Here is a 14,105-nt window from a genome sequence, read left to right on the forward strand (position 1 = left end):
ATGTAGTGATCATCATTTTACAAGTGATTTGACAGATAGTGATCAAACAACATGTTGCAATGTCTTGAATAATTGCTGGCCTGAAAGTAAAACACATTAAGCGAAGTTATTCTTATGCTTTTGCTGAAATGTTTAGATTCTATTCCACATATAATAGGCTTGTCTTTTAAAATATTGGCTAAATCTTGAAGCCCTACCAAAATAAATGCAGAGCAACATGAAATTTAATAGTTGATGTGGTTTTTTTTTTTACATTTTATAGCAAGTAAAGGAAAAAAGATGATGGATAAAGAAACTAAATTTTGTTGTAAATTGCATTTCTCCTCCAACATGACGGTCAGGAAAATAATGCCAACCGATAACTCTCCCGCTCGTTATAGCCCATGGAATTTAACATTTGTCCCTGTGGAGTGCTATCGTTATATGCCATATTTATATTCTTCATTTCACTGCCCAAACCTTTCTCTCCCTGGCCCTCGTGCGACACAAGCCAAGTACTCCCACCTGACATCTGCTCCCCACCACGAGTGTGTTGAGGTGTGCATGGTGTCTGTGTGAAAGCCAAATTATGAGCCAGTAATTGTCTAAAACCAGTGGGAGTGTGTGTGTGTGTGTGTGTGTGAGAGGGAGGAGATATACATGGTCAGTAGAGCATTAGTAAGTCATGGGGATAGCTGTTAAATGAACCATCATAGCCTGCTAGCTTCATACACACACACTACACACACACACACACACACACACACACACACAGTAAAACACAGCAAAGACAGCTAGCATTGGTCACTTTACATGCTGCTAAAAATTATTAACGTTAATTTTCAATTTTGCTTTTGAATCAGAATTTAAATCATGAGACTAAAAGTCTTAGTTGAAACAGACAAAAGGACAAAACTCAAACACACACACTGCACTCCCATACCGGTGAGTTGGACCTGAGCCTCGTAGTTGCCGCTGATGACGGAGTCAGTGCTCGGCGTTTGGCACCAGTAGAAGCCGGCGTCCAGCGCCCTCACTTCCGCTATCTTCAGCTCCACTTCGTTGTCTTCGAGTCGCGCCACCGAGATGTCACCGGATGCAACGCGCTTGCTGAGCGACGGGTGGGAGTAGCTGGCATCAAAGGTAGAGATTATCTTCGTCCTCTGCGCGTTCCCCTCCCTGGACATCATCCACTCGAAATCCTGCGGGACAGAACAGGATAACAGTAATCACCACGTCGGCTATATGATACCAACACAGGAAGAGGATAATAACTAATAATTCTGGTAGCCTCAGAGGATGAATCTATATGTTTCTGGTCAAAAATTCCCTTTATATTTCATAAATATAAAAATCTAAAGGGCACACTGATATAATTTTTTACCAAGAGGACATTCACACTCTCCTGCCTCATTTTATGTTTAAACTCTGTCGAAAAGAAATCAAAAGCGAGTGGTTCAATTCTCATGACTTACCAACATCCCAATCCTTTTGATGTATGTTTTATACGACAGGTTTGAATATAATATAACTATTTCATGATCCATTTGGAGCTCCCTACATGTGCTTTAAAACAGAATACTAAAACACACTCATGTGACAATTAAACTGCTCTCTAATTGCAGGGAGTTCTGGGACATACAAGCGGGATAACGGGTGGACGAACCTGAAGTGGTAATGTGCACATTTTTGTCATATAGACAGTCAGACGTACGGTCAACTTGTGGTTGAGTAACGTTTGCTAAAAACTACAGAGCCCAGTTATTTTGGGAAGTGACTAAACCTTTTTTTTTTATAGAAGATATATTTATAGGAAACAGTGGGCTTGAAGCTGAGTGATATTGAGAGAAAGACCAAAATATCCTCCTGAGACCCGAACTTCTGTTTGACATACATTTTGAATTTCTTCTTGCTATTTGGGATCAGTAGGACCCAACAGGTATAAAAAACTAATCATTGTCATGATAATTAAGTCCCAGTGCCTTCAAATGAGACGATACTAAAGTCCCAATGTCTTCAAACAAGCTTGTTACTGTTGCTAAAATTGGTCAAATTTGTTGCCATATCAAACTACAAACATTATTAATCATAAATAAACAAGTTTTAACCATAAAATGTGATCTGGTTTTGGATCTTGTCCAATTTCGTGCCAGGATCGGCTGCAGACTTGGCAGAGATGGCTGCCATCTTGTTTTTATGTCGATTATTGCATTGTGCTCTTAGTACCACTAGATGACACAAAAAAGTGTTCACGAACAAGGACAACAGGTCTAAGTTAAGTAGAATGAAGTATAAGGTCAAATAAACCCAAAATGTGATGTCCTCATATGAGGACACAGGATCTCAGGAGGATATTCTTGGTTTCGGTCTTTTTGTGGACAAAATTTGGTACAAAAAAAATCACCAGCTCTGTCCTTTAAACCTGTGATCTGTCTTTCTGAAAGATGTGGTAGGCATAAGAGACACTCACCTGCTCACGAGGTCCGCTATAGTCATTGACATCACATCTGATGGAGACCGGCTGACCCTCCACCCGGATTAATGGACCAGGAGACACCGTCACCACCCGGGCCAAGCATCCACCTTCAGGGATGGAGAGAATATAATATATATTCAAAAAGTACAAGAAAATGATGACCTTTTAAGTAAGCATTGCGGCTTTATAGTTTAGAGTTGCTATTTTTAGTTTTACAAAAACCTTTACAAGCAGAAACAAATTATGGATTGTTTTGGCGGCCCATCTTTAGAAAGCAAGACCCCTCTGATCTTTATTCTGAAGGCTGAGACAAATCAATACTTAGTGTTGTACATCCACACCCATATGTAACAGCATATCAGTCTTATAAAATAAGATGTATAGAATGAATAGGCTGCATTCACATATTTCAGTTAAGGAAAACATTTTATGTGTTTGTTCCATTTCATTTCTTCTACATTCGAAGCTTCTGTTGATGCTTCAAATAAAGCTTTGAATGTCTGTCGTCATATTTTATGACGTTATCACCCCCCCTCCAAAAAAATCCTTGAACAAAATATGAATAAAGTGATTCATCTGATTAAATCAGTTCTCTAAATCAACCTTCTTCAGTGAATAAATGGGATTTATGGTGCTGTTATGTTAGATTGCTGCTGGACCTCCCTGTTAAAACCAGTGCATGCCAGAGCAAAAGATTTTTTTGACCTCAAAAATGTTGTTTTTGAAATACTGAACTCAAACAAACATGGATAAAGCAGAATATTTATCTGGATATAAACATGCTGTGAATTTTGGAAATGATTACACCTATCTTTTTTCAATAAATGTTGTCTTTTGCACTACAACTCTCTGCTCTGGAGTTATCTGAAATATCTGGATCACACAAGTAGTCGGAAACAATCCTACGCAACCACTACTGGAATCTTATTTGACAAATAATATAATGTATGTGTAGCCTGATCTTTCTGCTTTCCGTCCTGCTACTACTTTTACTGCAGAATAAAAAATACATATGAATATGAGTCTAGAAGATGGAGACACATATTTCAGTAAGATAATCAATAGAAGCTGTTCTGTCTAGACAGCTTCTTCTTTTTCTATCATTTTCCACTATTTTTGCTCTATGTTTGTTTCTATTTCCTCTTGGTAATTTCCCACACGTGTCAGAGACTTCTACACTCTGTAAGCAGTTATAGTACTTCGATATTTATCATTGACACACATGATCATATAGAGGTGCAACAATTAGTTGATTGATTGTTTGAATGCCAGAAAATTATTTATTTAGTCGCAGCCCTGCTATTGTATGAAAAATAATTCATAATAAGCAAAAATACTTCTAATGTCATATCTTCCCTCACAGCAGCTGTGCAAAAATACCAGGTTATAGTATGACCATGCAAGAAAACGAAAAAATAAATAATAAAAGACGCTGTGCAGTTTTCAAATGTTGATTTAGAATTCCAATGTCAACATTATTAAGTTACGAACTATCAACAACAACTCTAGTTATAGATCTGCATTGATGAGTCCATTAATCAATTGACAGAAAACTAACTGGCAACAATTTTGATCATAGATGTAGTTATTTAAGTTTTTTAGCAATTTTTTTAAGCTAAAATGCCAAACATTTTGGTTTCATGCTCCATAATTGTGAGAATTTGATGTTTTTCTTTGTCAAACATGACAATAAACTGAAAAACATTGGATTTTTGGACTTTTGTCGCATAAAACATATTATTTGAAGGCATCACCTTTGGCTCTGGAAAATTATACCGGGCACATTTCACTATTTTCTTCCATTTTACTGGCAAAACTATCAATCCAGAAAATAATGGGCAGATTAATGGATAATGAAAATATGTGCAGACTCAGTATCATAAACACATAGGCTAAGTCATTAAGCACAAACACTTCTAATGTCATATTTTTTCTGACAGCAACTGTGCAGAAATACCAGGTTAAGATAGAATGAATAGACATGCAATTAACCTTATCAATGAAGCTTTAAACTATTCGGTACAGCCCTGTCATGTTCTACTAGGAGCCTAAAGACTAGTAACAAATAAGCTGAAAGCACTGTCAGTATTGAAGCAGTAACATACATAGCAGGAAGCAAAATGCCTCACTGGCTGAGTTTAATATATGGGAGGTTGAAATATGACATTAACAAATCTGACTCAAACTCACATGGACTACCAATCTCAGTCACTGTAGGTTTCTAGAAACAATGACTCTGTTTTAACACACACAGACTGGGCTTGTTGCAGCTTGTGTAGGGTTACAGTATCAATGATGATGATGGCGATGCTACAACCTGAATCACACTCTTCATGTCCACATATTTCTGCACATGCATGCCCACATCCTTTTATTTGGCAAAAACACTAGCCACAGGTTATATATGTCAGCGCTGCAGCACATCTCCCAAAAACTGAAACCAACAGTGAGAGACTGAAGTTTACACAACTGAACTTTAGTTTCCATTGTTTATCATATAATTGGCTGTTTGGTTGGATTGTACGGTTTGGTTTGATCAAACCACCTTGTTTACTTTCTCCCTCTGTCAAAGTTGAGTGTAAAACTCTGACATTCCAGCTGAGTGAAGCGTGTAGCAACACAGCCGAGTCTGACTGCTGGTTCACTGACACTTCCTGGTTGGAGGAATCTGGCTGCAGGCTGCCACACAACTCTGACGTCTGAGATCAGCCAAAGGTGGAGATGCTGCATGCTGCTGGGTTTGTTAATAAACTCCAGCTGAACACTATCTGTTTCTTGGCAGGTTGCCCAATACGATGTGCACTGTGGAGAAAATGATACACTCAAAGTAGAGCCAGGTATTGACTTTTGACTGTGTCACTTCTTTGGTACGAACTAGGACCACGCAATATATCAAAATTGTATCCAGGGTTTACACAGAATTAGGTTCTGTGTGAGGCAGTAGCTGATGGGAGGGTTGAGACCTGGATCGGCAAACTTTCTGTTGCTGCCTTTACACAGGTTAGACCCAGCACTGGACTGCAGGGTGTGCAGTTTCCATGGGAACACAGCTGGCTTTATCTAAAGTGGGTTCGAAAAACGATAGAGAGGTTGTTGCATTCATAAATCCAGTCTGACGCTCTGAACTAAAATGAGAGCCCTACCGTTCCAAGAAATAAACCTTGTTATTACTTAATAGATTAACGAATAGAAGTTTCACTTTCACTGCTCTTGGCTGCTCCATCTGTCTCCGAGGTTACACTGATACCAAGGTAACTGCTGAGCACACTTGGAGCAATGCAACATCTCTAAAAATAAGTCCAACAGGTCAAGAAACACGAGGAGTCAGACGATCTGACAGGTTGTAAAGAAACCACCAGGTTAGCAAAACTTATTTATAACAGAAATCCAATGTGAAAACTAAAATTAATAAGTAATTACTCAAACTGTCTGTTGTAAATATTCTTTACAGTTTACAGACTGACTTCCTGGTTCAACTTTGACTTACTGTACTTGGCATATGAAACCCAAAATGTTATAATCCATATTTTTCTTTAAATGCGAAAAATAGTTATTACAGACAGCATTATTTTGGTTTAATGATGCCAATATTTTTATACTTAAAGGATAACTTCAATATTCTACAACCTGGACCCTACTTTCCCATGTTTTGTGTCCAAGTACTAATAGGAAAAATAACTTTTTTTAATTGGTCCATTACTGAGCGAGAGGGCTGCAGACAGTAGCTGTGAAACAGGCTGCAATGTAATCCCAGTGGGCAAGTGAGCACCATTAATTTATGTCTACAAAACTGCTTCTTTTTGCCACTGGCTCAGATTCTTATTATGAGTTTCTGATAACATTATGGAAAGGATCCCCACAGAGAAAGACCTTTTATTTAAAAAGTAAGATCATTTTTGTTTAAACAGAAACAACCCCGAAATCACTAACACCTAACACACCAGATTCCATGTAAATAAACAGTAATTTTAGCGTGTATAGAGCCAGGCTTCTGTCACATTTAACTGGGTGAATTAAAGGTTAAAGAGTTGGTGATTGATGGAACCATAAAACAATGAATCAAGATGGTTTTTGTGAGTTTTATTTTGCTTTTGTTGCAGAGTTTTACGCTGACAAAATTAATGCTTATTTAAGGGTGCTTTCAGACCTAGAGTTGTGTCCTTTGGTCTGAATCGGGGACTAATTTTGTTACAATTTGCATAATTGCTTAGAGTGGGTTCGTGTTCTCACGGCAGCATTCACAAGTGGACCAGATAAAATGCCTTGCACGAGAAAGCTGCACTTGATTGGTCAGAATTTCCATGTGGGAAAAATCCAGGAAGTAAAGAAAACATTGAAGAAGAGTCCACTTGCAAGATAAATGTGGCACTTTCTAATGTCACAATGGAGTAGTGCCGCACGATTTGATAAAAATGTGCGATTGCGATTTGAGTGGACAATATCGTGATTTGCGATTACAATATAATACATAAATGGTATCATTAGTCTTCTTGCTTGATTCAGTGTTTCCCCTACATTATATTAGGGGGGCACTGACCTGACCTGACAATGTTGCTGTACCTGCATCCAATGCATCAAAACAATGTTTTGATGCATTGGATGTGCTGAATGTGCATATTAAGGCAGTACAGGAGGAGGTGCACATTAATAATCCTCCAGGACTGTAACATGCTCATGTTTAACCCAAACAATGTGTCATGTGACTGCAGTTGGTTCGGATCGGTGTTCTCACCACAAATGAACAGCAGTTCACTTGTAACCAGACTGAATGAAGTGGGTGGGTTTGGCGATAACGATTTTGTGACTGATCCTTTCATAATGTTGTAAGACATTTATAACAACAATCTGAGCCTGTCAGTGGCAAAAACAAACACTTTTAGTTGGCGTAAATTGATGGTGCACAATTGCCCACAGGGATTACACTGCAGCCTGTTTCACTGCTGTTGGCTGCAGGGCACTCGCTCGGTACTGGACCAATTTCAAAAACTTTTGTTCCCATTAGTCACTCAGACACAAAAAAAATCAGAGAATAGGGTTCAAGTTGAAAAATACTGAAGTCACCCTTTAATAGTGATTAACTGTCCAGTAATTTAAGTAGTGTTTTAATCATTAGAAACCATCTTTAGAAAATCCAACATGTAGTCATCTTGAGTATGGAGCCTCAGCATATCTGGAGTACTATCTATCTACCATGTATTAATCTCTCAAGACAGATTCTGCAATTGTTTTTGGTTTTTGTTTTTTTACTGATGGATTTCCAGATTGACCATGTATCAGAAACTATCAAGTTTGGGAGCACATGCTTGCTCATATTCTTCGTATAACTGGTCTCGTTAACTTATTCTTAGGTCTTGTATGACTCTTTACATAAGACATCACTGAAATCTGTCAACAAAAAAAAAGGGTTTCTGTAGAAAATCAGATATCTTCTCCTTTATTCTTCCTAACAAAAATCTGTTCTCGGATCAGCCTTGGGTTCAAAAAAGTGCTTCATAACCAAGTCCTGAGCTTGTATGGTCCATCAATACTTGAGAGACTCCATCAATACTTGAGTTTTTGGCAGCTGGCCTGGTGTTATGTGTGTGAGCCTGCTGAGTGTGAGCTTTTCTCTGCTGCCTTTTTCTGCTTTAGTCAGTAACAAGTCACGATGAAATACACGCCACACTAAACCTACTGTATGTTTCTGTTTACTATCTCTGTCAGGAGTGGCCGAAATGCTTTAGGTAATCTTTATCAGATAAACCAGAGACTGATTTATTCCTGTCAGCCACAATGTTATTCTAACAGTAAATTAATGAATCATTTAACACGTACAAGCCATATGACGTCTAACAAGTATGACACTTGTAATTCTACCAAAGGGGCTGTGGTCGTATTTCAAGCTAATACGACAAAGTCATTCATTCAACTCAAGAAAATCAAGCACGAAGAATGTCTGAGGCGCAGCAGCCCAGCTATACTCTGCATTTTGCACAGTCCTTTTCTGTGCATTCAAAGGCGCAATAAGATTTCTGCTGTGCCATACCACAAAATGACCATCATATATTGTACACCTGTGGGTGAGAGGTGATAGGGCCATTCATCATGAAAAATAAGAGATTTTCTTGGCCAGCTGCTGAGATTTATGGTTTTCAAACTCAATTATCCAGCCCGCCTGTCTCTCCTGGAAGGAATACTGCACAGCCAGCGGAGCCTGAAGACACCCGCAAAGTTTAATAATCAAGTCAAGGATCTGGAAAAAAAAAGTGGACAGTGGCTCATTTTTATGTCACTGTGGCTGGGCAGGCATGTGTGGAGCGCCAGCTGGAGGCAGAGACAGGACGTGGTTTCCTCCTGTCTGTACTCTCAGTTTTTCTGATGAGGATATTTGATACTACTCTCATGTCTGAGCGGCAAATATAAAGCTACAGCCAGATGATGCTTAGCTTATGCTTGAAATTCCATGATTCTTGATACACAATTCCATACCATGGTTAAAAAAACAAAAACAAAACACAATTAATCCTATGTTAAATATGCACTACTTCATTAGCAACACTTACATTAAATCAACTTTAAATTTCACCTTAATGATCCACCTTAAACGCAAAGCACTGTGAGTTCATGAGATTTTGTGGCCAAGAAAACGTATATTAATATTTAGTCTACATGCTCTGTCGTCGTTGTTCAGCACTTGTACATAGTCAAGATATTACCTGTCAAGATATGACAGTTGGTCTTTGTGGTATTTGTCCCGGCACTTCAGTATCTCATCTTGTGACATTACTGGTTTGAAACATGACAGTAAGTAAAGCATGAGACACCAGAGTAGGGCTGTAATTTGGCAAGAGTCTGGTGATACGATACATATCGCGATACAGCGGGGTACAAGTCAATATATTGCTATATATTGCAATGCTGTAAGCAAGGTAATGTATTGAAGTTTTCTTAAATCTAATTTTGGGTAAACTGCCATAAAGTATACACCATTATATGTATTAAGAAGTTTACATTCTTATGCAGTCACAACAGTGGGATCTGCATTCGTATTTATCACAGTCCCTTTCACATCCAACATCACAGCACTACTTTTTGTGCAATCTGAGCAGAGAAATTAGGCTTTTTTTTGCCTATATCAGGAAAGAAAAATTAAAGAGCTAGCAAGGTAGGTAAACAAATTAAAAAAAATATTAAAAATTGTAAATAAACACAAATTAAGATTTAAAGATTAACTCTAGGATTTATTAAACCCTGATACACTATCAGCCTACAGGAAATGGATCCATATTTAATTGGACTGTACTAAGATTGAAGGCCCTGACCATAAATGTTTCTACCTCAAATTTCACAGAGTAAATGCTACAAACACACTGTTCTCTTCAACTTTAACTTTTCTTTGAACAGCTCTTTGCTCTCTTGGCCTGACCCAACGGTCATAAAATATTTCTCATACATAAAGGGCAAAATCTGGGGTTGTAAGACATGCAGACTGCATAATAAATGGCAACATTTCAGTTGTAAGTGTGCATCATCTGTTCCCAAAACTGTGCAGGTCATTGCTGTGTGTAACAGTAAATGCATTTTATAATTTCACTGAGACATGCAAATTGAATCCATGTTAAGGGAAGTAATTTGTACACTATGACCACTTTCCTATCTGCAGTGTCAGAATACACACACACACACACACACTTACAGAAACACACACCACAGGAGAGCTGGCGACATTTGATCATCTTACACTGCACTAATTTAAGCCAAGTCCCTCACACACACACTCACAGGAGAGCCTCTATGGCATTCACTGTAATGCTCTCAAACATATGGCAACTTCAGTATTTGTTAGGTCATGTTTAGCCTTGTTTGGCCCCGAGGTGGGCCAATGAACAAGTCCTGGTTTGTCTCTGTGGTGAAAACAGGATAATGACTAAGCACTGGCCTGGACCCTTTGGTTCAAACCAGTCAGTTAATTAGTCAGCCTGGTTTGACTCTGGTATGAAGACAAGGCAAATAATAAGGCTCATCATGATGACCAACACAGTTTGACTTCCAGGCGGACTAATGGGACCTTGTCAGAGCTGGTCACCTCATGTTGGCCACCCACTTGGTCCTCATGGAAGTTCATGGGTTTTTTTGGATAATGAGGCTGAACAGGACTGCGACTAACACATCCAGCTAGGATTGTCATTTTAAAAAGTGTTTAAGTATTTATTCTCCACTATATGTCCTCTCCCCACAGCAGAACTGTCACACATCTGCTGTTTCCCATTTTTGTTAAAATGGGAAAATGGGAAGTTTTCTCCCATGTCTTTGTCCCAGTGCTGTGCTGTGCTTGTCTTTTATTTAACCCTAATCTCGGTGAATAATGAGTCATCCATCGAAAAGAATTCATTACATTAGCAGTTTCACCACAGTGAGCCAGCTATGAGGGAAATCTACCCGGAGCCGTCACAGGGAGAGACTGTCGCGCCAAACCCCCTTTAACAACTTGGCATATTTGGCATTTTTGCTTGTCGTAACATGTAGACATCTCTGACAACACAGCTTATTGATGTTTATCAATGCATTGGACTCATTCTTCAATTCGGCATTATGCAATGCATTATCCAATACTTCCTATTCACTTAAATTTCAACTTTTTAAATCGGCTGGCTTGTTGCACCCCCCCCGAACTTCTTCCTTCAGATTACACAGTGGGCAGCGGCAGCTAGCAGTGTGAACCACTTGAAAAGGTTCAAAATTAATTAAAATAAAGTGTTGCTTGATGGATTTGATGTATGCCGAACTAGCTAGTGGGTGTTAAAGACGCTAAAAATGCTTTAAATGTTCTTTTACAGGGTGTGTACGTAAGCCGACAAGCAAGTAAAGAATAAACTGAGAGATTTCTAAACAGGATTCAACATTCGGTTCTCCCAGCTGGAGAATGCCGACACGTATCTGAGTTAATTAGCTATCAACAGTCAAAGAAACGTTTCTTACCGAACATTAAAAGACCAAAGACGAATGTGAGGAGACATTTATCCATTTTCACTCCTCTCTTCTTTCACTCTGATATTTCTTCCTTAATTTCCCCCCGTGTTCTTTGTCCTGTGTGTGGGGTAACACCAGTCCTTCTCCCGCCGCTGTCGGTCAATCCAATAAAAGTCTCAGATGTGAGCAGTCAGTCCGCACCGCACACCGGGCGGAGCCGCAAAGCAAAACGGATGCACACGCGCGGTTCCCAAATCCTGTAAAACGGAGCCCAAATCCCGACGGGAGTGTTTACACGGTTCACACACAGTGACACTGAACCGGTTTAACGTGTGCATGAGAATGAGGGCGAGATCGATAGAGAGCGAGGGAGGGAGGCTGATAGGGAGGGAGAGTGGCCGGAAGTTAGGTGACGGGCTGGAGGAGGAGTGGAGGGAAGCAGGGAGGTCCCAGGTGGAGAGACAGACACATTCCCATATCAATCTTGAGCTGTCACAAGGTTTATGGTGCAGATATTAACTGTAATTACATCTCAGATATTGTCCAGTTACAGTGAATCATCTCTAATATGATGGATTCCTCCTGACCACAGCCTGAATTACTGCTGCCTGACTGTTCATCTGTTAGTGGGGAGGATCAAACCACAAAATACTGTCTCTTACTATTTTACTGGGCTCTTAATCCAGGGTGAAAACACTAATATGATCTGCACACCTCACATTTAAACTAATTTCTGTTCTGTAAATATGCTGTAGCCTCCACTGGCTGCCTGGCAAGTCTCCCTTATAACTGCAAATTGTCGATTTTACTGTTTTTTGTAGCATATTGACCAAACTTATTTTAGTTCATGGGCCACATACAGCCCAAACTTCATCTCAAGGACCTGTGTTGAGAGGAAATAACTCAGGTCGAGGCGTCTGCTGCAGCTAACTTCTTTTTACTGCTGAAAAGCGTCACCAGTGGTCTGCAATAAACAGAAATTACAAACAGGATGTAGTGAATTATATTGATAAAGGGAGCAGGTCCTCATCTATGGAGATCGCCATTTTGCACAGCCATGTTTCTACAGCAGCCCAGAACAGACAAATTAAACACTGGCTCTAGATAGGACCATTTGCATTTTCGTGTTAAAAATGTTTGACGGTTTCTACAATCAGGCTTCCACCTCACCATTTGCGTCGCCAATTTCATGTCTCCAAAATGTTTGTGAGCTATGGGTCAAAGTTTCTCCCATCAAGTCTGTTTTAACTTTTGCGTGTGAAGTGTACCTCCTTTAGCCTCGATATGGCGTATGCAGCGTTTATAAATGAAGAATCCCTGGTCTGTTTGTTTTAGAGAGGAAAAGACAATTCAGCTCCAGGTAAAAACCTCCGGAAAGTCTGGGACTAGTTGCACATAACACCTTAAGTATGACACTTTAGGCGTAATTTCTTCTTAACTGAGGGACTTACACAGTTGCATAGAGTCCTTAGTTATTGGAAAAATGAATTCAGTCAAATCTATAGTGTAAAATCAAAAGCGTATCTATTGGGTTCTCCTGGTCACAGAACACTCTTCCCAGAGTGTGTTAGTTTTTTTCATTAATCACCATAAACTCAGTCATGTTGCAGTTAAGATAGAGTCAGGGGTACCTTAAGCATTTTTAACCTTGCTTTGGTTACTACGGTCTTTGGGGCAACAGTCTAGGGATTCCTTAAGTGTAAGACCAAGACAAGGAGAAAACCATAAATACTTAAAGGGATAGTGCACCCAAAAATGAAAATTCAGCCGTTATCTACTCACCCATATGCCGAGGGAGGCTCAGGTGAAGTTTTAGAGTCCTCACATCACTTGTGGAGATCCCACGAGACCATGAGACATGGGCGCCACCTTCATGTGTGTTCACGTGCTTTCGCTGGTCTCACGTGAGCACGGTGCACAGAGAGGCAGTCAGAGCTACAAGCTGCAATGATACTAAAAACAGAGTTCAAATGACGTTTTTCCAAACAACGACGAGCAGCATGGAGATACTTTGTGGTTTCAACTGTGTTTTTGGACGTTTGAATCTGGGGTGCTGTAAGCCTCCATTAGGTGGAGTTGTGTTGCTACCCCCTCTCCCCTTGGATCTCCGCAAGGGATGTGAGGACTCTAAAACTTCACCAGGGCCTCCCTCGGCATATGGGTGAGTAGATAATGGCTGAATTTTCATTTTTGGGTGCACTATCCCTTTAAGTGAACTTTTTAAGGAAACGTTTAGGTAGAAAACTGAAGGTGTTTTTTGGAACTGATTTTATTGTAAGGAAACCTTAACTGGGACTTTAAGGAAAACTTCAGCTTAAGGTGTTTTGTGCACGTGGCTGCTGGATCTTAAGTCATCAGAGAAACAAGGTGAGCACACATTAGCAGGTGTTAGGCTGACTGCCTCTCTCCGATATACCGAACAGCATTGGAAAAACACAAATTTGTAACATGAAAGTGCTTTATTCAGTGTTTTTTTCCGGTTTAAATCAATGGCTCTGTTTGTTTTGAAGAGGAAGAGACCTCTGTGGATAATTCGGCACCCTGTAAAAATCTCCTGAAGAATGAACACTGAAGGAATTCTAACCAGGAGAAGTTTGAGCTGGTTTCAATCTGTAATTCTCGTTGCTAAATGCCACCAAATCCCCCTAAATCTTACACACTGTTCCTTTAAATTGTGAGCTTTAAAGGTGTCGGTCAGCAG

General features: G+C 39.6%; 1 protein-coding gene across 1 annotated transcript in view; it reads right to left on the reverse strand.

Moving 5' to 3' along the window:
• ptgfrnb (prostaglandin F2 receptor inhibitor b) overlaps positions 1 to 11,749 on the reverse strand; it is an 82,340-nt gene extending 70,591 nt beyond the window's left edge. The window contains exons 1-3 of the mRNA XM_049570713.1: positions 11,414 to 11,749; positions 2,450 to 2,562; positions 923 to 1,181 (exon numbers count right to left, since the gene is read on the reverse strand). Coding sequence (XP_049426670.1) covers positions 923 to 1,181; positions 2,450 to 2,562; positions 11,414 to 11,459 — 418 coding nt within the window. The 5' untranslated portion in view covers positions 11,460 to 11,749. The remainder of the gene's footprint in view (positions 1 to 922; positions 1,182 to 2,449; positions 2,563 to 11,413) is intronic.
• Positions 11,750 to 14,105: the final 2,356 nt, after the last annotated feature.

The sequence above is a fragment of the Epinephelus fuscoguttatus genome, linkage group LG24, assembly GCF_011397635.1.
Source record: "Epinephelus fuscoguttatus linkage group LG24, E.fuscoguttatus.final_Chr_v1".
NCBI classification, from domain to species: Eukaryota; Metazoa; Chordata; class Actinopteri; order Perciformes; family Serranidae; genus Epinephelus; species Epinephelus fuscoguttatus.